Below are 20,820 nucleotides of genomic sequence, written 5' to 3'. Positions count from 1 at the left end.
CAAGCCCCTGTTTGACCTCACAAAGCAGGATCGTGACTTCATCTGGTCAGACATACACCAGGAAACATTTGCCCAAGCAAAGCGTCTCATTACCAGTGCCCCATGCCTCGCTTACTTTGACAACAACAGGCCAGTCACCCTCCAAGTGGATGCCTCACAAGGAGGGCTTGGGGGAGCCCTCCTCCAGCCTAATGATTCCGGAGACCTTCAACCAGTCGCTTACACATCCTGCACCCTTCGCCCCAATGAAGAACTCTGGGCTCAAATTGAAAAAGAATGCCTTGCTATAGTGTCGGCCTGTGACAAGTGGGACCTCTGGATTTACGGCCGCGAAGTGAACGTCCACACAGACCACCAACCCTTAGAAACAATATTCAAGAAGCCTCTACACTCAGCACCTCGCCGCCTCCAGAAAATGCTGATGCGGCTGCAACGGTACAAAATCAAAGCCACATACAAGAAAGGCACGTCACTCATGCTGGCGGACACTCTCTCGAGGGCCCCTCTCCCCACCATCAACGACTCAAAACAGACCAATTTTGAGATCTTCAGACTTAACATCGACAGCGACATCAAAAACCCCAGGGTCACTTCTGAGACTCTGAATGACATCATATCTGCAACTGCGAATGACCCCACCCTCTGTCACCTGATCAGGGTCATAACCACAGGCTGGCCTTCAAGAAAATCGGAACTTACCCACAGCTTACACCCCTATTGGAACTTCAGGGAAGAACTAACCCATCAAGATGGGGTCATCTACAAAGGAACGCAAGTACTTATCCCGCTGGCAAAAAGAAACGCCATCCTACAAAAGGCTCACGCTGCCCACTTTGGAGCGGAATCAAACATCCGTCTCTGTAAGGACACTGTCTTCTGGCCAGGCATGAAGTCTGATATTCGCGAAACATGCCGTTCATGTGGGAAATGCGCACAGTTCCAATTACAGAATGCCAAGGAACCCATGAAATCCCAGCCTATACCAGAGTACCCTTGGCAGTTTATCAGTCAAGATCTTTGTGCGTTTGAGTCGAGCACCTACCTCGTCACAACCGATCACTATTCAGACTTCATCGAGGTTGATGAACTGGAAAACACCTTATCTGCCACTATTGTGGCCAAAACTGAAGCACATTTTGCTCGACATGGTGTTCCAGAAACGATTTTAACTGATAATGGACCACAATTTATTGCATCCGATTTTGAGCGGCTCTGCCACAGATACCAGACAAACCATGTCTGGTATCTGTGGAACTGTAACTACCTCCCCGACTAATCATCAATGACACTGTTGCTGTTGGAGATTCATTTTATTACTGTTCAGTTTAACCTTGTTTTTTTTTCCTCTATTTTTTTTTTCTTTTTTTTCCTTCCCCCTTCGTTGCTCGATGTGCGTAAAGACACTCTTCACCTTGGGGGCATTGTTGTTTCCCCCTAGCTGTGGCGGAGACTTTTTTTCGCCGACCCGTCACTGACTGTTTTGTTCAGTTATAGTTTCAAAAAAAAAAAAAAAAAAAAAGAAGGAAGGGAGATGTTAGGGTGCGCGATGCACTCTGGACTACTCAATAAAGACACACGAGTTCTCATCCAATATGGCGTCCTGTATTGCATAATAACTGATCCACTGGACTTTTGCCGTTCGAATAGCAGGGAATGGGACAGTTCATCAATCCTGGTTCGTTTCTGTTACATCTTGAGGGAATCCTTTTCTCTTGTTGCCAGTCTCATAGTTGGTCATTTTTACAGGTGACTTCTTTTCTGACAATTTTGTATAGTGTTGCTGAAGGGCAGTAGTTGGATCAAAACAGACAGCTCGGACAGTTTTGTCTTCCAGTTGGAATTGACAATCAAACCATTTGGTATTCCTTCCACTCTTCTTTATTGGAGACAAGTTGTGAATATAGGCTGTAATAGGTCCTTTAAGATCTCCTTCTTTTACCTCTAGCTCTATAGAAAACAAAAAGGGTTATGAGTTAGAAAAGTTGTTAGGTTCTCATAACGACAAGAGTTCTTTTTGTCAATGAATCTCTAGGAAGAAGCCTGTGGCTTATTGAGGTCAAATACATATTCTCTGTACCGCTCTCCATAATTTTTAATGTACTGATAAGGAGAATTTGTTTAATAATCAAGGCATTTTTTACTTGTTGATCATGTACTTCTTTGTAACAATTTGATTTGACAGCATGATCATCAGATGAAATAAATGTTATTCACTCTAAGGGGTTAAGAGGAACCATAGTGACTTTACAGAATGAGAATGGTTGTCAAATGATTGTGAAAAGTAAGGAGACTTTCTTGAGCAATCAGAAGTAAAACTAAAAAGAATTGTTACTATGAGTAACCATTCATAAGCAATGCTTGTCTACAACAATTGCTATCCTTTAAGTGTTGCACAGAAGGCTTTTACAGATACTTGTTGTTTTAACCGTTTAGTGCCTGAGCTAAAATCTACATTCTTCTAATTGATCTCAATACATTTGTTACTATATCACTGTGGAGTTTTTTATGTTAAATGAAGACAACTGTGTTCATCAGATCAGATAATAACATCTCATAACCTTCATGGTGGCCAATGTACTGATATGTTAAGAAGAAGTTATATGTTGGTTACTATTGGGCAGTAAAGGCCGTTAAGACTGGTGAATTAGAAGCACACAATAAACCAGATGAAGACTACACATACCTTTGCAGTGATCCTCTTCCATTGTCAGTCTGTTGTAGATTATAAAAGAGAAAAAGAAAAAAAAAAAGGACAGAGACAACAGATACATGCAATTATTATGATGAGCATACATTACGTATTTAATGAAACTAGGTTATTTATCATTTCACTAAATGACAAGAAATTGATTGCTTTAGCCACACTATTTTCACTGCTGAGTGATAGCTTTATGATCGGAAAAATATATCTCTAATATATGTAAATTGATATGTGACTCGGTATAAATATGGTCTTAATGGTGGTTCTGTTATCTGTGGTATAACTTGTTACTATTTGCCTGAGACAATGATCTCTAATAAACATATTAAAAAGAGGAAGTTTTTCTTTTTCATTTAACCAGTTGATGTTGAAATCACCAATAAAAAGTTTAAATGCCCCTCAGTATCCAATTCCCCTGCCTGAGGATGTATTTGTCAAGTTGCGAGGCGGAAAATGATTCACCAAGCTTGATTTAAAGAATGCTTATCAGCAACTCCCATTGGATCTTGACCGTCAGCAGCTTGTTACCATCAACACGCATCGCGGTCTATATCGGTACAAAAGGCTACCGTTTGGTATTTCCTCATCCCCAGCAATTTTTCAGCGGACCATGGACATCATTCTTCAAGGTCTGGAGCATGTCGTAGCCATTCAAGATGACATTTTGATCACGGGCAAGGATGATGAACAGCATACTCAGAATCTGAACACTGTTCTCAGTCGCTTAGACAGTTACGGCATGCGACTCCAGCTCAACAAGTGCAAGTTCATGCAGAGGTCAGTAACCTATATGGGCTGCGTCATTTCAGCTGAAGGAATTTCCCCAACGGAGGATAAAGTTGAAGCCATAAAGAAAGCACCACGCCCTGAAAACTGCACCCAATTAAGAGCCTTCCTTAGAATGATAAACTACCACGGGAAGTTCATCCGCAATCTGAGCTCAATTCTTCAGCCACTCAATCAGCTACTTCAGAAAGATCAAGAGTTCCTGTGGTCCCCCCAGTGCGAGGAGGCCTTTATCAATGCAAAAGAATCTCTCTTCCTCCCATGTGCTGGTGCATTACAATCCTAGACTCCCAGTGATTCTTGAAAGTGACGCAAGCCAATATGGTATAGGGGCTGTCATGCTTCACCGTTTCCCCAACGGAGACGAGAGACCAATCGCCTATGCCTCAAGGTCCTTAAATTCATCTGAGAAGAATTACAATCAAATAGAGAAGGAAGGCCTAGCCATCATTTTTGGCGTGACCAAGTATTACATGTACCTATTTGGGCGCAAGTTCACACTTCGAACTAATTACAAACCTTTGCTAAAGATCTTTGCACCAGACTCTGCCACACCTGTCTTGGCAGCAGCGCGTCTTCAGCGTTGGTCCCTGCTCCTCTCGTCGTACTAGTACGAAATTGAATTCAAGCCTTCTGCTGAAGTAGCTAGCTCTGATGCCCTGTCCAGATTACCCCTGCAGTACAGGAAGGATGCCAGTGTCGAGGAAAAAATCTTCCAGGTCTCGGCAGTGCAATTGCGCAAACACCCTGTTTCTGTCTCAGAAATTGCATGCCAGACTGCTAGAAATCCAGTCCTAGCTAAGGCTCTCGCAATGACCCAAAATGGTTGGCCTGCCTTTTTTAAAAAAAAACCACTCCTGAGCTCAAGCCATTCTTCTTCCGCAAGGATGAGCTATCTGTCGAGCAAGGCTGTCTGATATGGGGCCTGCGAACCGTCATACCTCCCTCCTTACAGGAGCAGATTTTAAGTGAGCTACACAAGGCGCACCCAGGAGTCGCACGCATGAAGGCAGCTGCCCGCAGTCATGTATGGTGGCCTGGGATAGACAGCGACATCGAGGAGAGAGCACGTGGGTGCAAGAAGTGTTCCCAAACCAGAAGGGCGCCACAAGCAGCACCACTTTCCCCTTGGTCTTGGCCTACAGCTCCTTGGCAGCGCATCCATGTAGACTTTGCCACCCACCAGTCCAACCACTATCTCATTAATGGTTGATGCTCATTCAAAGTATCAGAAGTGATTGGTCCCATGAAAACCACCACCGTTGAAGCAACAGCCAATGCTATGCGCAACATTTTTGCAAGATACGGCCTTCCAAAGCAAATCGTTAGTGACAACGGCCCACCTTTTCAGTCTGCTGAGTACGAGGAATTCTTGAGAAAAAATGGCATCCAGAAGATATTGGTTTCCCTGTATCATTCATCTACAAATGGTCTAGCTGAGCGGCTTGTGTAAACCTTCAAACACTCTCTAGAATCCTCAGCATCTGATCCATCCTGCACACTGCAGCAGAGACTTCAGAACTTACTTTTGTCTTACGGAAGCACCCAGCCTGCCACAACCGGCTCGTCCCCAGCCATACTGTTTCTACAAAGAGAATTGCGCACACGTCTCTCTCTAGTGAGACCGGACCTCGCCACTCATGTCTCCCACCAGCAAGTAAAGATGAAGATGCACTATGACAAGCATGCTAAATTCCGAGAAGTTGCTGTTGGCGACACAGTCCTTGCACGCGACCATTTGTCAGGGCAAAAGTGGCAACCTGGAACCGTGGTACAACGCCCCTCTTCATACTCTTGCCAAGTTCACCTTGATGATAGGCGAGTTTGGAGGCTACATGTGGATGACGTCTTGCAGAACAACTCCCACTCTACAACAGCTGAATCTGGTGTACCATCCTTGGAGACGGCAACCCCAATTGTTCTAGAACCCAAACCGGTTAGCTCACCTGAAACCAGCTCACATCCACCTGATAACTCAGCTCAACCGGAGACAACTCCTGCCTCCACAAGTCCTATGCTGCGTCGATCGTCCCGCTCTCACAGACATCCCCAGAGATTGATTGAGGAGATGTGAAGTGAACATTACTAATGAACACCTGTTGTTGTTGTTACTGACTGATCGTTAGTTAGCTGATGAACTCACAGAATACTTAGTTCTAGGGACACTCAAATGGAGACTTGTTAGTACTGAGTATTTGTTTATTTTGCTTCTGAGAGAGTTATTCTTAACAAATCTCCAGGGGAAGGTGTTATAGTATGGAGATGTTCTGTATTGACTGTCCGTTTGTCATGAGCCCGCGTAGTATGCAGCGGTAATGTTACCATGTGCTCTTATCAATATAATCTTGCTGTTGACCCGCCGTCTAGTGTGTGTGTATATACTCTTCTGCAACCCAAAAACATAACACCCCTCTGGACATAAATGACTTCAAAGTTGTTTCAACTGTTCTCCTTACCAAAATGAAATCCGTTTCAGAAATAAAGTTCGAGATGCATGTATGAACATGTTGCCGTCTCGATACTTCTTCGGGGAAGTTTTAAAGAAATGTTTGTTTTCAATCTTTGTACTTCGAGGCACACAGTTTTAAATAATGCTCCAACTTGTAATGAATCAGCACAGGGGCAGGGCTAACCCTAAATTTAACTTGTAAATGTTAACATATTTTTTCCTGCACAGTTGTCTCACTTCTACACCTAGTGAACTCATATGATGGTAAGTACTGTTAGTCAGCCGCTTTTACTATCATTTAGACACTTTTTGTTTCCCAAGAATGCTTTATAATCATCAGGTATGGAATTTGAATGGACAGAAATAGCGTAAGGCACGAAAACATGAAAAATGGCGCTTTGAAATGGTGAACATATATACCCAAGCACCTTACACAAATGGCCTTGTTTTTTATTTATAACGCGACGATAGTCGTGAGGCATGTTTTTAAGGAGTAGAGCAGTCTTGCCTAAACTTATAAAAGCATATATATCACTGAGCGTTCTATAAACGCTGCAGGGATTTGATTTGCAGATTTTGTTTACGTTTTAATTTGAATGAAAGAAAAATACAAGGTGATGAGAAACACGAAATCCCTTAAAGTACCTTTAAAATGTTCCACTTCTGGAAGGAAAACCAAATTGTCATACTTCCATAAAGGTAGTTTGATCATTTGATGGTATGTTTTAACAACAGAGAAATCATTTACAGTGCATTAACTTTCTTATACCTCAGTGTAAATAATTGACAAAATGATTATAATGTTAAATCATAATTATAATTTGATGTTTAAGATTCTGAAAATCATCTTCCCCCTTACTGCTACACATTTTCCTTCAAGTTGAGTTTTTCGAAATTGATATTAGATTAAGTAATCAACTTTCTGATGTTTGAGTATTCTCATTATCTGTTTACTTGACAGTGTATAGTTACTACAGGGAGAAATTACATATTAATTTCTTCTAGGAGTTGAAGGGCTAATAAAAAAGATTTGCTTGGTTCTCTCTCTCTATATAAGGACTCACTGCTGCTGACTAACCTTGGAAAGTGTTTATTTTCATATAATTCCTTGTAATTGCTGTTTGTACCTATGGTTCCCTCACTGATTCTAATGGTTGCATTTGGACCCCTAATTTTCTCAGCAACTATGATGTAAACAGGCCAGATTATACTTTGAATATCATGGTACCCATTGGCAAAATCATAAAACTGACTTTCTTGAACTTTACCCTGGTTTTCCATTTCTCTATTAACTGGAACTCTTTTGCCTCAAACTTAAAAAGTGAAAAAGTTATCAATACTCTCTTTTTCAGCCTGCGTTACTCCTGGAGAATCCATTAGTGCTTCAAGTGGTCACATTTCTAGCCTCAATTTTCCTAACAACTATGATAAAAATAGGATTTGCACCTGGAATATCACGGTACCCAGTGGGAAAATCATCAAACTGACCTTCTTCAACTTTACCCTGATCGAAAATGAAAACACAGACTGTTCTGGAGCAGACCAACAAGTGCCCGCGTTTTTATCACAAACGTTACCTCACATGGAGGAGATCCCAATGACTTTGAGCTTTGTGGTCATAAGCTTCCCTTTCCTGTGTACTCCAAGAGAAATTTTATTCAAGTGAAATTTGAATCCCTCACTGGCCCTGTAAACAAAGGATTTAATGCATCTTTTGAGACAATAGATGGAGATTCATGTAAGTGATTTACGCCTTTAGTGGGTTGGTTAGTAAGTATGCAAGTCTACCGAGTGAGTACCCCTAGAGATTTAGAAGAAAGTGCAAATTTGCTTTGGATCTACCTTGCAATTGATAAAATAAACACTCGGTCAACGGGTTAAAAAGTTTTACCTAGTAAAAACTATTCTATGCTCTTTATGCAATTTCCCTCTTCTATTTTATTCAGTTGAGATATGAGCCTGTTATCAATGCGCAAAGCTAGCGGTATGTTATGGAGAATGAAGTAGTCAAGATGTATTTTCCTGAAGGATACTCATTATTCCATTTGAAGCGGATGATAAGAAATTTTCATTAATTGTCAGTGATTCCTACTGACTCCCTAAAACTGATTTTTTTCTTGGTAATTTCACAATGTAATTCTTACAGGAATTTTGCCCTTTTAGACAAGTCAGTGGTGATAATTTTAAACTCAACCTGGTCTCTTTTGCTGACTAAACATGATGGTCATAATTCTTTCAACAGATAAAAGGATACACAAAAAGCAAAAGCTTCCCCCTGCTGAGATGGAAGGGCTAAGTACAAAGCCAGTTGATTAAGGGAAGAGTATATGCTTTGAACCGTAACAGAGAAAATATGCCTTTGACTCCGCCTTTAAGAAGTGCTTTGTTTTCTCCCTTAATGTCTGGCTGTCTATTTTGTAAAGTTGCAAAGTTATTTTGATTAATTAATTAGTCACTAAACGTCACTTGCTTTTGCAGTCGAAACTGTACGTATTGAGCATTAAGCGGTCACCTGGTATTAAGTTGTCTGTTGTCAAAGTTCTGAATTTTTTGCCCCCTTTAAAACTGAATTTTCCTGTTCTATTTGGCGTTCACTTCTATTAAGTGGTCGTGGCTACCCTTTGGTGAGACCCAACGGCTTGTTTGTATAGTCTTCCACCAGGCTGCATTGAATGATCAGTTAGCTCGGAACCACTCAAATAAAACTAGGGATAATCTTCCAAGTAAGATTTAATTCATATTTATCTCCCAAAAATCAATCTTAGAAGTATTTTAGAACGAGTTTTTGCTTATTAAGTGGTCAGTTATGGCATAAACTGACGTTTTTTGTGCTCGTGACACCCCTATTTTGTGGAACCTGTACTAAGCCATCATCGACCCGTATTAAGCAGTCACTCCACCATTCCCCTTGACACTTTTAAAATCAGGTTCGACTGCATCAGTAATATTTGGATAGTGATTATGTGCTTTTAACTATGTCTTAAGTTGTTTGTACTGCAATGCTCTGAAAATTGATGAAAGTGGTGAACTTTACCCGCTTGAATAATTTAATATTTATACTGCGCAAATTAACATGTGGATATGATCAAATGCGCGTCACAACACTTTTTGGGGGACTTTGGCCGGACTGCATCAGCAGTTTACAAACAATCAAAGGAAACTTATTTGAAGATGCCCCCTCCTCCCCCCCTAATTCCCAGCAAACAGGCCAGACCACATCACAGTAATCTCGTGAGTGGGTTCTTTAACGTCTCCTGCCTAACCAAATTAATTAATTAATAGATGCAGGAGACGGAGCTTGAGCAATTTTGATATGTTGTTCAGTTATTATCTGATTCGAGCCTTCTTGCCATCTTATGTCTATAGAATGTTGTGATAATACTGCTCAGCCATATCAGGGTGAAGTAGAGGTAATTCGGTATCACTTGTTTAGAAGAAACTTTTTACCTGAATTGAATGGCTCCCTCTTTTGATTTGAACAAATCTTGTGTCATTTGATGGCATTCTTTCTTCAAAACCAGTCGTTTTTTTAAGGGCTGGGATTTGACTAGCTGGTTGATTGCTACTGGTATTTCCGGATTCATGGTTAGTTTTAGTTAACTGATGTTGATGTCTAACAAATCTTGTAAGAAGCTCGTTTTAATTAATTTTTTCATCGTCAAAATTGCCGTTCAATTATTCAAGTAGTTACCTTAGGTCTGTAGCTCAGCGGTAACTAGAAGGTGTGTTGCGCAGTTAATCCCTTTGAACACGTGCTTGTCCAAAGGGGGTAGTTTGGAATTTGTAACAAGTTAGGCAACTAGGATTGTAGGTCGCAAACTTTTGCAGAATACTGTAGTAGGCAGCTACAAATTAAATTTAGTTTAAGTTACCTTTATTTATAAGAGTAATATTATTTACAAGAATAAAATGTTAACGATCTTAGAAGATTTAAAACTTTGTAGTGGTTAACTTTTAAAAGAGGTTTATATACCCTCTAATTTCTTTTACTAAATAATTTTCGAGGTAACATTTGTTGCTGTTGCAGTTTTGAATTCATTCCAGATTAAGCAGACGTAACTTTTAATATGTATGACGTTTAAATAACTAGTTGAAATATTCAAACAACAACAAACATATGAAACATATGTGTGAACTGCGGTTATGAGACGTATATGAGCACGATCCTTCGCAGTAAAGCACTATTTGAGCAATAGTGAAAATCAGACCTGAAAAAAATTTCAGGCCTGTACGGGATTCGAACCACTGACCTCTGCGATACTAGTGCAGCGCTCTACCAATTGAGCTAACAAGCCAACTGGGAGCAGGCCATCAAATTAATTCGATATAAACCCGTAGATGATAAATCAAACAACAACAAACATATGAAACATATGTGTGAACTGCGGTTATGAGACGTATATGAGCACGATCCTTCGCAGTAAAGCACTATTTGAGCAATAGTGAAAATCAGACCTGAAAAAAATTTCAGGCCTGTACGGGCCTGAAATTTTTTTCAGGTCTGATTTTCACTATTGCTCAAATAGTGCTTTACTGCGAAGGATCGTGCTCATATACGTCTCATAACCGCAGTTCACACATATGTTTCATATGTTTGTTGTTGTTTGATTTATCATCTACGGGTTTATATCGAATTAATTTGATGGCCTGCTCCCAGTTGGCTTGTTAGCTCAATTGGTAGAGCGCTGCACTAGTATCGCAGAGGTCAGTGGTTCGAATCCCGTACAGGCCTGAAATTTTTTTTCAGGTCTGATTTTCACTATTGCTCAAATAGTGCTTTACTGCGAAGGATCGTGCTCATATACGTCTCATAACCGCAGTTCACACATATGTTTCATATGTTTGTTGTTGTTTGATTTATCATCTACGGGTTTATATCGAATTAATTTGATGGCCTGCTCCCAGTTGGCTTGTTAGCTCAATTGGTAGAGCGCTGCACTAGTATCGCAGAGGTCAGTGGTTCGAATCCCGTACAGGCCTGAAATTTTTTTTCAGGTCTGATTTTCACTATTGCTCAAATAGTGCTTTACTGCGAAGGATCGTGCTCATATACGTCTCATAACCGCAGTTCACACATATGTTTCATATGTTTGTTGTTGTTTGATTTATCATCTACGGGTTTATATCGAATTAATTTGATGGCCTGCTCCCAGTTGGCTTGTTAGCTCAATTGGTAGAGCGCTGCACTAGTATCGCAGAGGTCAGTGGTTCGAATCCCGTACAGGCCTGAAATTTTTTTCAGGTCTGATTTTCACTATTGCTCAAATAGTGCTTTACTGCGAAGGATCGTGCTCATATACGTAGTTGAAATATTGGAAATAAAATTTGTCTGGGTGGGTTGTCAAATTATTTTTGGTCCTATCAAGGTTTCATTTTCTAAAACGAAGGCCTGAAAGCGGAGATCTAAGACCCCTTACGAAACGAAGACCCATTACGTAAACTAAGATCCCCCCTACAAAAACGAAGACCCATTGCGGAAACAATAAACACAGAAAAAACAAAGCAATACAGAAACGAGACACCTGAATTCTTTGCCGGCGAAAACCACAGAGAGGTAAGTAAGTAATGAGTCTTCGTTTTCGTGGTGGGTCTTCATTTTCGTAGGGGGTTTTCATTTTCGTAGGGGGTCTTAGATGTTCGTCTTCGTAACTACCTAATTTTCGGGTCAAGACACAGGCAGCCCAGGCTCACTGCTAGAAAAGCGGACGTGACTCTTACCGTGTTGCGTAACGTTTTATATTTATAAAGGTTTGTATGGGATGTTATCGGTTTGCCTTAAAAAAGAGAAAAAAATGTCTTGTTTTGAAATAAAATGGGCTTACCTTATTGCCTTGTTGTTTTCTTTGTTGATTCCGAGCGTCTCAGGCCATTTTGAAGCGTTTTCGGCGAGTTAGCGCTATCGCTAAAGCGCACGTAATTGCGCGGTTGCACAGCTGTGCGTGGGTGGTAGTCATCTCTATTTATCCAAACTCATTCGTCAGAATTTGTTAACAGTGTTCTAGATCCAAAACGGAGTAAATTGATCCGAACGAACAGCTCTTCTCCTTTCAGAAACGATACCGTTCCAGGTTTCTGCTTGGCAACGATCCAGTTTTTTGGCGCAGCAAAATGTCTCTGATGTACGCCGTACAAGTCTTTCGTGAGTATATCATTCAAAGATCAAACTTACTGCGTTCATATTGAAATCAGCATGTTCAGAAAGCATTAGACTTTATACGGAAGGTCGAAGTTGTAACTAACCACCTGGATGTACAATTTGCGTAGCGCGAATAATAGCGATTTTTCATCTCTAATATGGTGGAATTTCGGAGGAAAATCGAAGATCCATCTTTTGCCATGTACTACCTTGTCGTTATTGACGATGCTTTTAATGGTAACGCCTTTAACGCTGCACACAAACACACACAAAAAAGTCGATCACGAATTAAGACTAGGGATTTCATCGAAAAAAGAGCAAAATCTAGGGCAAGGCACATGATAATCCGCCCCCAAAGGTTCCAACATGTACAGAAAATCGCGTGAATGCGAATGCACTTCGTGACCGAAGGGCACAAGCGAATTGAACCAGATTTGTATGGAGTACGTGTGGAGTAAAGAGGCTTACATGTACTTTTCGTCGATCGTCGAAAGTTGAACTTCTTTGCAGATAATTTACCCTTCAATAAACGCTGCGGCTTATCGTTGTGCGATGATTTTGGGTAGTGTATGCCTTGATCTTCTTACATTTGTGGTGTAAAAGCTAAAGTTATGATATTAATCACGTACAGTTTGTTTCTGGCAAGTCAATACAGTTAGGCAGTAGCTTTTACTTAAACACCATGTTTTGTTGAGGTGTTTTCCTCATTTATTTAAGTGTTCCAAAAAGCCCTGAATATGGTAGTTAACAGACAACGATAAATTGAACTGAAAAAATTAATAACTAACTTTCTCCTGAGTTTATGTTTGTAAATATTCAAGATAGCCATCTGTAATTCCTATGACATCATTAACAATTATTGTCTCTCGTATCATTTTTTGGTTGTTTATTAAAGCGTTCGTTATGCCATATTTTTGCTGCTGTATTGTTTACAATATTATTTTTTTTCTATAGTTCACTTTTCCTACTTTTTTATTCAATTCACGAGCTTCCATGTCTCTTCAAACAAAGCTGTATTTAGCAGTGTTATTTAGGTTCAGTGTTTTCCTGCTAATGTCAAAATTTTAATTAAAAGTCAAAGAGAGATCTTCCATAAAGTTTGGTACTTGTTTGAACACGATTTCGTACATGTTTTGAACATTTTTGATTTCCACAGCAGTTAATGTAGCTGGAAACAGTTTTTCAAGACATCTTTTTGACTGTATTCAAAGTATTTGAAAACCAACTTTCATTCTTCCCAGTTTAATCAATTTCCCTCTGGTGTCGAGCAAAAGATTGAAGTTTCAAATAGTGGGCATGGCATGGTAATTACTTATTATGATAATGTTATGGGGAAATCTTGTTGAACAGTATTAGGGAACAATCTTAGAAATTCCTTGATATATTTTCCTAAAACCTTAGGATATTCGTTTTTGGGATAGGGCCTCACTGCTGAGTGAATTTAAACAAATTAAATTCTTTCAAAATTTTGATGCCACTAAGTTTACAATTGATTTAGTTGCTAGGACATGATACTGTTTACAAAAGGAGCTCTAAATTGGGCACTATTTAACAGATTTTTTTTTTTCATAGGACAAATTTTCAATATGTCCTTAGCCATTGTGCTCCATTTGAAACTATTTTTTGAGTCAAGGAGAAACTGCAGCACTACAAATTGAGAATATTTCCGACACTAATATTCACTGGATGTTAATTTGAGCTTAAATTTGTTAATCTTTGAAATTCTGTTTCAACGCATTAATTTGAGCTTAAATTTGTTAATCTTTGAAATTCTGTTTCAACGCATTGCTGATCATCGATACTCTGCCATTGGTCGCCACCTGAGAGATGCCCATGGGAACATTGACTTACTCAATGAGAGCCAGTTTAGAATGCTTAAAAAATGCGGCACGAAATGGGATTGTCTTGTTTATGAAATGTTGTACATAAGAACAATAAGGCCCAATTTAAACACCCAGAGCGATTCCATTAGGGCTAAACTCTTTGTTTAACTTTTAACGTTTTGTAATTTATTCACCGCTTCATTATATATATACTCGATTTTATTTTAGTTTACTTGATAATGACGTTCTGGAAACGTCGAAACGTCGTGTCATGCTTTATAATATTTTATCGCAGTTTTTCATTGTCAAATCTTTGAAATGCCTGTATTATTTATAAAAACTCTAGAAGAAATTCATCTTGTATGCAAAAATTTACATCAGTTTTTCTTGACATTGATTGAGACAATGTACATTTTAAGTGTGGTGAAGATGCTTAAAAGTATTGACCCCTTTCTTATCAGTTTTCTGTTACATTGGTGGTGTGAAGCTGACAGCTGTGTCTTTTCCTTTTGTACTACAAACAAGGCTGTTTTCCCCAATTTGGTTAATTTCACATACATGAACAAGATGGAACATTATTGCACAATATTCAGTAAAACTTGATTTGGAGCTTTTCCTTTTTGTTTGATATTAAAAGATTAAATGTTACAAAAAAATGTACTTTTAGTCTCTAAGTAATGATGTAAGTCTTCCTTCCTTTGCAGTCTTCTTCTTCATAGTTCATCATGCTACATGCAATCGTAAGTGATATTTTTATATTGATTGAAATTATAAAGTTTGTATAGTGGTTACCTATAAACCAAGTGAAGGGTACCCCTCAAGATTACATTATTGAATTGTTATTTGAAGCTGCTGGTTGTTTCAAGAGTGCAATATTGAATTGATTATTTGAATATTGATAGCTGTATTTGTTTTGAAAAGGCGATCATTGGTAAAATTATCAGAAGTTGATTTTTGATGTGAACAATGATATGCACCTTTTCAAAACCAGTAATTGTCTTTCAGGGTTCAATATTCAAATAATCAATTCATTATTGCACTCTTGAAGTGACTAGCAGGTTCACTATCTAAATATCAATTCATGAATTTAATTTAATCTTGAAGAGTACAATTCACTTGGTTTGACTGTTATTTTATCACAACCAAAGGAAATGATACAATGTAAATATCTTCTTGAATGTAAGATCTTGCTATTGCTGGTATTGAAGTTTGCCTTTTTTTTGCAGCATGTGCCTCTCCACAAGTCATTAGTGGAAGCTCTGGACTTTTTACAAGCTTTAATTTTCCCAATGAGACAGCTGCAGACTCAACTTGTTTCTGGAATATCACAGTACCGGCAGGATTTGTGGTGAAAATAACTTTCCACAGGTTCTCCCTGTCGCCAGCTGACTCGCATACTGACTGTAGGGATGCAGAGGGGGCCCGCTTTTTCATCTCAAATGTTGCATCAACTCAACAGTCAAGAGACCCTTTTGAGCTCTGTGGACAGGCTATTCCGAATCCTGTGTACACTTCCACAAACTCCATTCAAGTGAGACTGGAGACAGTAATTCAGCATGGAGTTGTTGGATTTAATGCATCTTATGAGGCTATCTCACCCAATACGTGTAAGTTTTGGTGTATTAGTCTTTTTTTTTTGTCTTTTTAGAAACAATGTATGTTGTGTTAGATGCCTAGCATTTTTCTCTGTTGGGAACTGATTTTGGAATTTTCTGTTCAAGCAGCAGAAAACTATCAAGGAGGGAGACATAATATAATGAATTTGAGTAATCGGTTGAATTACAGCACCCTCCTCTTTCTAGAAACATCGTACTGATTGCTGTTAATCCAGTACGAATGTACATATACACCCAAACATCAGCATGCATATTCTTGGCCATTCTGTTCTGTATACATTTTGTAATATGCTGACAAGGAGAATTTGTCTAAAAATCAGGAGCTGCTTTATTAGGCAATCATTCCTTTCTTCTTGTTAACTTAATGTACTGTATTCCTCAGGAGTGATATTGTAAGGGAAAGCTAGATGCTAGTCACTCTTAGATGTGCACTGTGTAGGGGTTAAGTGAAAAATCTGGGATCCCTCTTAAGTAAATGAAGTGTGCATGCTTGGTTTGTTTAGAGCTACGTGTAATACTAATGTGTTTTTGGTCAATTCTTGTCCCCCAGTGTGCCCGGCGATGGCCAACTTGACTGATGCATCAGGTGTTATTACCTCTCCATTCTATCCCAGATTTTATCCGAATGACCAGAACTGCATTTGGGAAATTATTGCAAGCAATGGAAAGCGTCTCAAGCTTGAAATTGAGAAGACTATGGACATTCCAAATTGTCGCTCATGTAGTTGTGATTATTTGGATATCCAGCATGGTTTTGACAGTACTGGAAATCCAAGTGGAAAAAAATGTGGACCACTCACGACAAATTTAACATATTATTCACTTCAGGATCGCTTCAGGGTGCAGTTCTCCTCAGACAGTAGCTCTGAATTTCAACATAGAGGTTTCAGAGCAGTTTACACTCAACTGGATATCAACCCCAGAAGTAAGTGTCAGGAATGGGCTTACTTGTATCGGGATAGATATCAAGTATCCATTACCTTTAACTTAGTTACTTCTGTCCATCTATGGAATCATAAGTGTGAGATTGATGTTTTCACCTGTTTTTTTCCACTCCTTTTGTATAAAGTACTATAATCCTTGTTACAAATTTTGAATGAAACATTTTTCCTTGTGCCTTGTAAATCTTGATAATTTACCATTTTGACTGTTTTCCTCTTGTGTGTTCTCTCATGGAACTCCTCAATGTTTTCAGATTGTCCCAAAGCTGCAATACCGTTCACGGCTTCAAATGGAAAGTTCAGCAGTCCTGGTTACCCCGGAGTTGTCCCTCCTGGTCTAGATTTGGCTCATAATCGGGCCTGTACCTGGAAAATCACTGTAGCTGCTGGAAAACGTGTCAAGTTGAATTTCACTTCTCTCAATTTTGGTAATTGTTCTACTCCATGCAGCCCCAGTGAAGAGAAGACTCAATGTACACATCTGGACATCTATGATGGTGACTCTAAGAGCTCTTCTAAATTGGGGCGTTTCTGTCCTGGTTCTGCTAAGGAAGTGAAAGTGTCAAGTGGTAATCAAGTGTTTGTGGAGTTTGAATCTGGCTTTGCCAATAATCGTGGCACTGGTTTTGAAGTACAATACTCTGAGACTTTAGATGACCCATCTCCAACAATTGCTACACCAACAACTGCTACACCAACAACTGCTACAACCAGTAATTATCACTTTTACTTGATTTTTATTTTGTATCTCGTACTCCAAATAAGGCCACCATCAGTTCACGATAAAGGTGTCTTGTTATTTACAGTACTGTACTTAGCACTCCAGCATCAATACCTCAATAGATTCATGCACATCAATATGTCACAAAGTGGTAGGAGAGTGAGAAGACCATCATTATGCTCCCCTCTGCAGCGGGGGGGGGGGGGGTAATGCTGGAAAAATCAGCTTTGGGAACTCATAATGGTAGCCAATTATCACATTAATTGGTTTAGTAACACCAAATTATCTAGTAATACCTGCCACCAACCCAGCACCACAGCTTTCTTATTCATTCTTAGCATGCAGTTACATCATTCTACATATCCCCTTTATTCCTAAATAATATTATAACATAACCAAAGCAAAGCGCGCGCTCTGATTGGTCAATTTAGCGTCTGCCATTTTCCCATGGGTGTACGCTATCGCCTCGAGCGACTCTTATGCTTCTTTCGTGCTTAGCAGCCTACCGCGTGCATCCATAACTCAATAGTGTACGCTGTGGTGTTTACCATTTGTTAATTAATAACACTTAATAATTTTATTTACTGAGGGTTACACACACCACACTAAAGAACTGGTAAACTTGTGGCCCTCTACTAAGATATAAAACTAATATTTATAAATATTAAAATGCTAAGAGCGGTTAGATAAAATAAATAAAACTAAATTAGCTTGTAACACCTCCCACTGAAGCAGCATCGCAGTTTCTTATTCATTCATAGCATATACTGTAAAGGCTTTCAATATTTCAGTTATACAGTCACAACTTACAATACACTTGAATCAATGTTTTTATCTCTTAAGTACATATCATGACATTAATATTCATAGTTAACATGTGGTCATGCAATCTATTCCCATAATGAATACATACCTAAAAATTTGACACTACACATACAGTCACAGCGTGCTAGTTTTCTGCTTTATTCATAATGTGGATATCCTTGGATATTGATTTAGGACTTTTTATGCATCTGCCAGGTAAATCTACTGGTACTGGTTTTGAAGTACAATACTCAGAGACTACAGATAAACCAACAGAGCCACCTACATATACAACCAGTAATTATGCTTTAACTTGATTTTAATGTTGTTTTTCATAGTCAAAATAAGACAGAGCCTATAATTATGCCCCCCTTCCAATTGATACATTATATAGTATTTGTTAAAGTGTTATTTACCTAGCAAAATTCATGTGGAATGATACATACATTTTTATGAAAACAGATCCTCAACAATGAACAAAGAACAAATCTTAATCCAGTTAGATAATTTTTTAGCTCAGGCCCCCTGATTTCCTAGTTGAATGCTTTATTGCATGTTACTGGAGCAAAAAGATCTCATGATTCATCAAGGTATGACAGTAAGTTTATGAGAGAGGTCATCTTTTATACCATTCTACAATTTGAACAATGGTATTTAAGGTGAAAACACCACATAATGTTGATAAAGAAGAATGATGTACTGAACTGCATGCTAAGGAAGAATCTGCACTCTTTACAATCCACTTGAGCTGTTATGCTTTGATCTATAGAGAGTTAATTGGTCTTCTTTTTGTATCCCTTTGCAGCAGCTGGAGCCACAAAGACTGGTGCCCTGTTGACTCTCACCATATTTGCACTAGCTGCCTCTCTCTATTAGCTCTGAGGGGACAGTAGTACTTTCAGATCATCGTGTCTTCTGGATCAATGGAAGCTCAGTACCTTTTGAAGGGTTGTCATTAGAAAATGGAACAGAAGCATGATCTGAACTAAGAAGGTGGCTGAATTGATTTACAGTATGCCTGCAAAGCTAGCAGTGCATGTTGCAAAGCCAAATAAATATGCCAATCTGCAAAAATTTTGAAATTTGTAGCTCTCAGAGATGTGATTTCTAGCATTCTGCATTTATATTCTAGTATCTTTTTTTTTTTTTGCCAGATATTGATATTAGAATCAGTTTAAAAACTACTTATTCATCTGTCTGATCACAATTCACAAGGCAGCTGCTACAGAAAGGTCTGATAACCAGAGGGTTTCTGCCACCTACAGGCATCTAATGACAACCCTGCCTATGTAATCTTCAGATTTCCCTACAATCCCATCATATGTCATAAGTAAAGAGTAGATCCCTGGGCAAGACCCTTAGGAAATCAAAGGGGATGTTACTGGCACTTTCTAGGGATGCTTGTTGAAGAGTTTGGTGGCTCAAATTTGCTCAGCCCCAGGTCTTCACATCAATTCTCATTATCTAATCCCATGCTATTAAATAAAATATTTGTTCCAAGATTTTGGAGGTAAACATAGGACCTCCTTTGATTTCCCACTTTCATTGCATCCTCTGTCCACTTGGTAGTTTAGTGGTAGTATGCAGCAAAAATTAGTTCTAATTTCTTTGGGAGTGATGTTTAAGCACTAAGGTGATGTAAAAGTGCTACTATAATATTTCATTTGTCTAAGCATTTTTTAATTGGTTAGTTAGTCTGGAGATAAATGAAAAGATTTTGGTAGATTTGAAAATGTTTAATTTCTTATGCTGGAATAATTATAATTTTCACCTCAAATGATGTTGCTTTCCATAAATCAAAGAGAGCTTTTGTCACCTCCAGATTTATAGACTATGAGCAATCCCTCCTTTTTGGTGAAGTCCATTGTGCAAGTCAAAATAATATCAGTGAAAAAAAGTTCATTTTAGCGTTCCACTGGAAACTCTTCATGTGACACCGATGTGCTGCAGGAGCTTCATGAGTGAGATGCTCAAAAATTGAAATCTTTGGAAGGTGTCATTTGAATTTTTTCACTTTCATTTTACCCCTCTGATGTCCATCCCATGCTGAGGAGAGGGGGTGATATGTGTGCCAGATTTTGACCAGGAAAGTAATATTGATGGTAATGTAAAAGATATTGATTAAGATTATTATAACAATGTTGATTTTATAACTATGCAATGACTTGATGAGATACTTTGATCAACATTTGGGTTATTGTAGCAGTATGTATTTTATATGATGTTTTTAAATGTTATTGCATTCAAGTACCCTTAAATAACAAGCCTAACAAGTAATAAATTGGAGGGTAACTGCACTGATGATTTGGTGAGGAATTACATTCTTTCAATTGTTTTGGTATTTTTTGATTTTTTTTCGAGGATCAATCGGGGATTGTGGAAGAATTCAGACTTCTTCCATAGCAGTTGCCTTAGCAGTCAGTGAAGAAAATTAGATACAATTGCTGTTTGTGGAGCCTTGTAAATGACCCAGTTTTATTCTTTTGAATTTTTTAGGAATGTAGCGGTACCATTATCCAATACAGGAGTATATCATGTAGAAGATAATTATGATAACCATTCCCTTTTAAGTTTTAAAATTAGTGTGAGCTATATTATGCGGTAGCTGTAGCTTTGGTTTTTCTAGAGGCAGTGTAATGTAAAAGTTAAAGCAAACTTCAAGTTAATTTTATCATGTGATTTGGTACATGAACATGTTTAATTACCACAGCAGTTAATGTAGCTGGAAACAGTTTTTTAAGACATCTTTTTGACTGCAAAGCACTTGAAAACCAACTGTCATTCTTTGCAATAGAACCAATTTCCTTCTTGTGTTGAACAAAAGATTAAAGTTTCAAATAGCA

The 20,820-nt window shown here is 38.7% G+C and overlaps 2 protein-coding genes across 4 annotated transcripts; one reads left to right on the top strand and one right to left on the bottom strand.

Moving 5' to 3' along the window:
* Positions 1-1,504: 1,504 nt before the first annotated feature.
* Positions 1,505-11,897, bottom strand: LOC148722749 (uncharacterized). 2 transcript variants are annotated; one of them, XM_088732579.1, is made up of 4 exons: positions 11,759-11,897; positions 7,514-7,623; positions 2,684-2,712; positions 1,505-1,947 (listed from the first exon to the last, which is right to left on the bottom strand). In XM_088732579.1, exons 3-4 carry the CDS (start codon positions 2,703-2,705, stop codon positions 1,667-1,669), a joined length of 303 nt encoding a protein of 100 aa, XP_088588705.1. In that variant the 5' UTR covers positions 2,706-2,712; positions 7,514-7,623; positions 11,759-11,897; the 3' UTR covers positions 1,505-1,666. The 2 variants fall into 2 exon arrangements, with proteins under 2 accessions (XP_088588705.1, XP_088588704.1); XM_088732578.1 differs by lacking the exons at positions 7,514-7,623; positions 11,759-11,897 and having other exon boundaries at positions 2,684-5,380.
* A 1-nt stretch (position 11,898) lies between these two features.
* LOC111327031 (CUB domain-containing protein 2) lies at positions 11,899-20,820 on the top strand. 2 transcript variants are annotated; one of them, XM_022931119.2, is made up of 7 exons: positions 11,899-12,075; positions 14,600-14,635; positions 15,122-15,502; positions 16,062-16,436; positions 16,707-17,165; positions 18,194-18,274; positions 18,783-20,820. In XM_022931119.2, exons 1-7 carry the CDS (start codon positions 12,045-12,047, stop codon positions 18,851-18,853), a joined length of 1,434 nt encoding a protein of 477 aa, XP_022786854.2. In that variant the 5' UTR covers positions 11,899-12,044; the 3' UTR covers positions 18,854-20,820. The 2 variants fall into 2 exon arrangements, with proteins under 2 accessions (XP_022786854.2, XP_022786868.2); XM_022931133.2 differs by lacking the exon at positions 18,194-18,274.

Source organism: Stylophora pistillata, chromosome 9 (genome assembly GCF_964205215.1).
Source record: "Stylophora pistillata chromosome 9, jaStyPist1.2, whole genome shotgun sequence".
Classification (NCBI taxonomy): Eukaryota; Metazoa; Cnidaria; class Anthozoa; order Scleractinia; family Pocilloporidae; genus Stylophora; species Stylophora pistillata.
The sequence above is the reverse complement of the archived record's forward strand: the minus strand, read 5'-3'. Positions and strand labels throughout refer to the sequence as shown.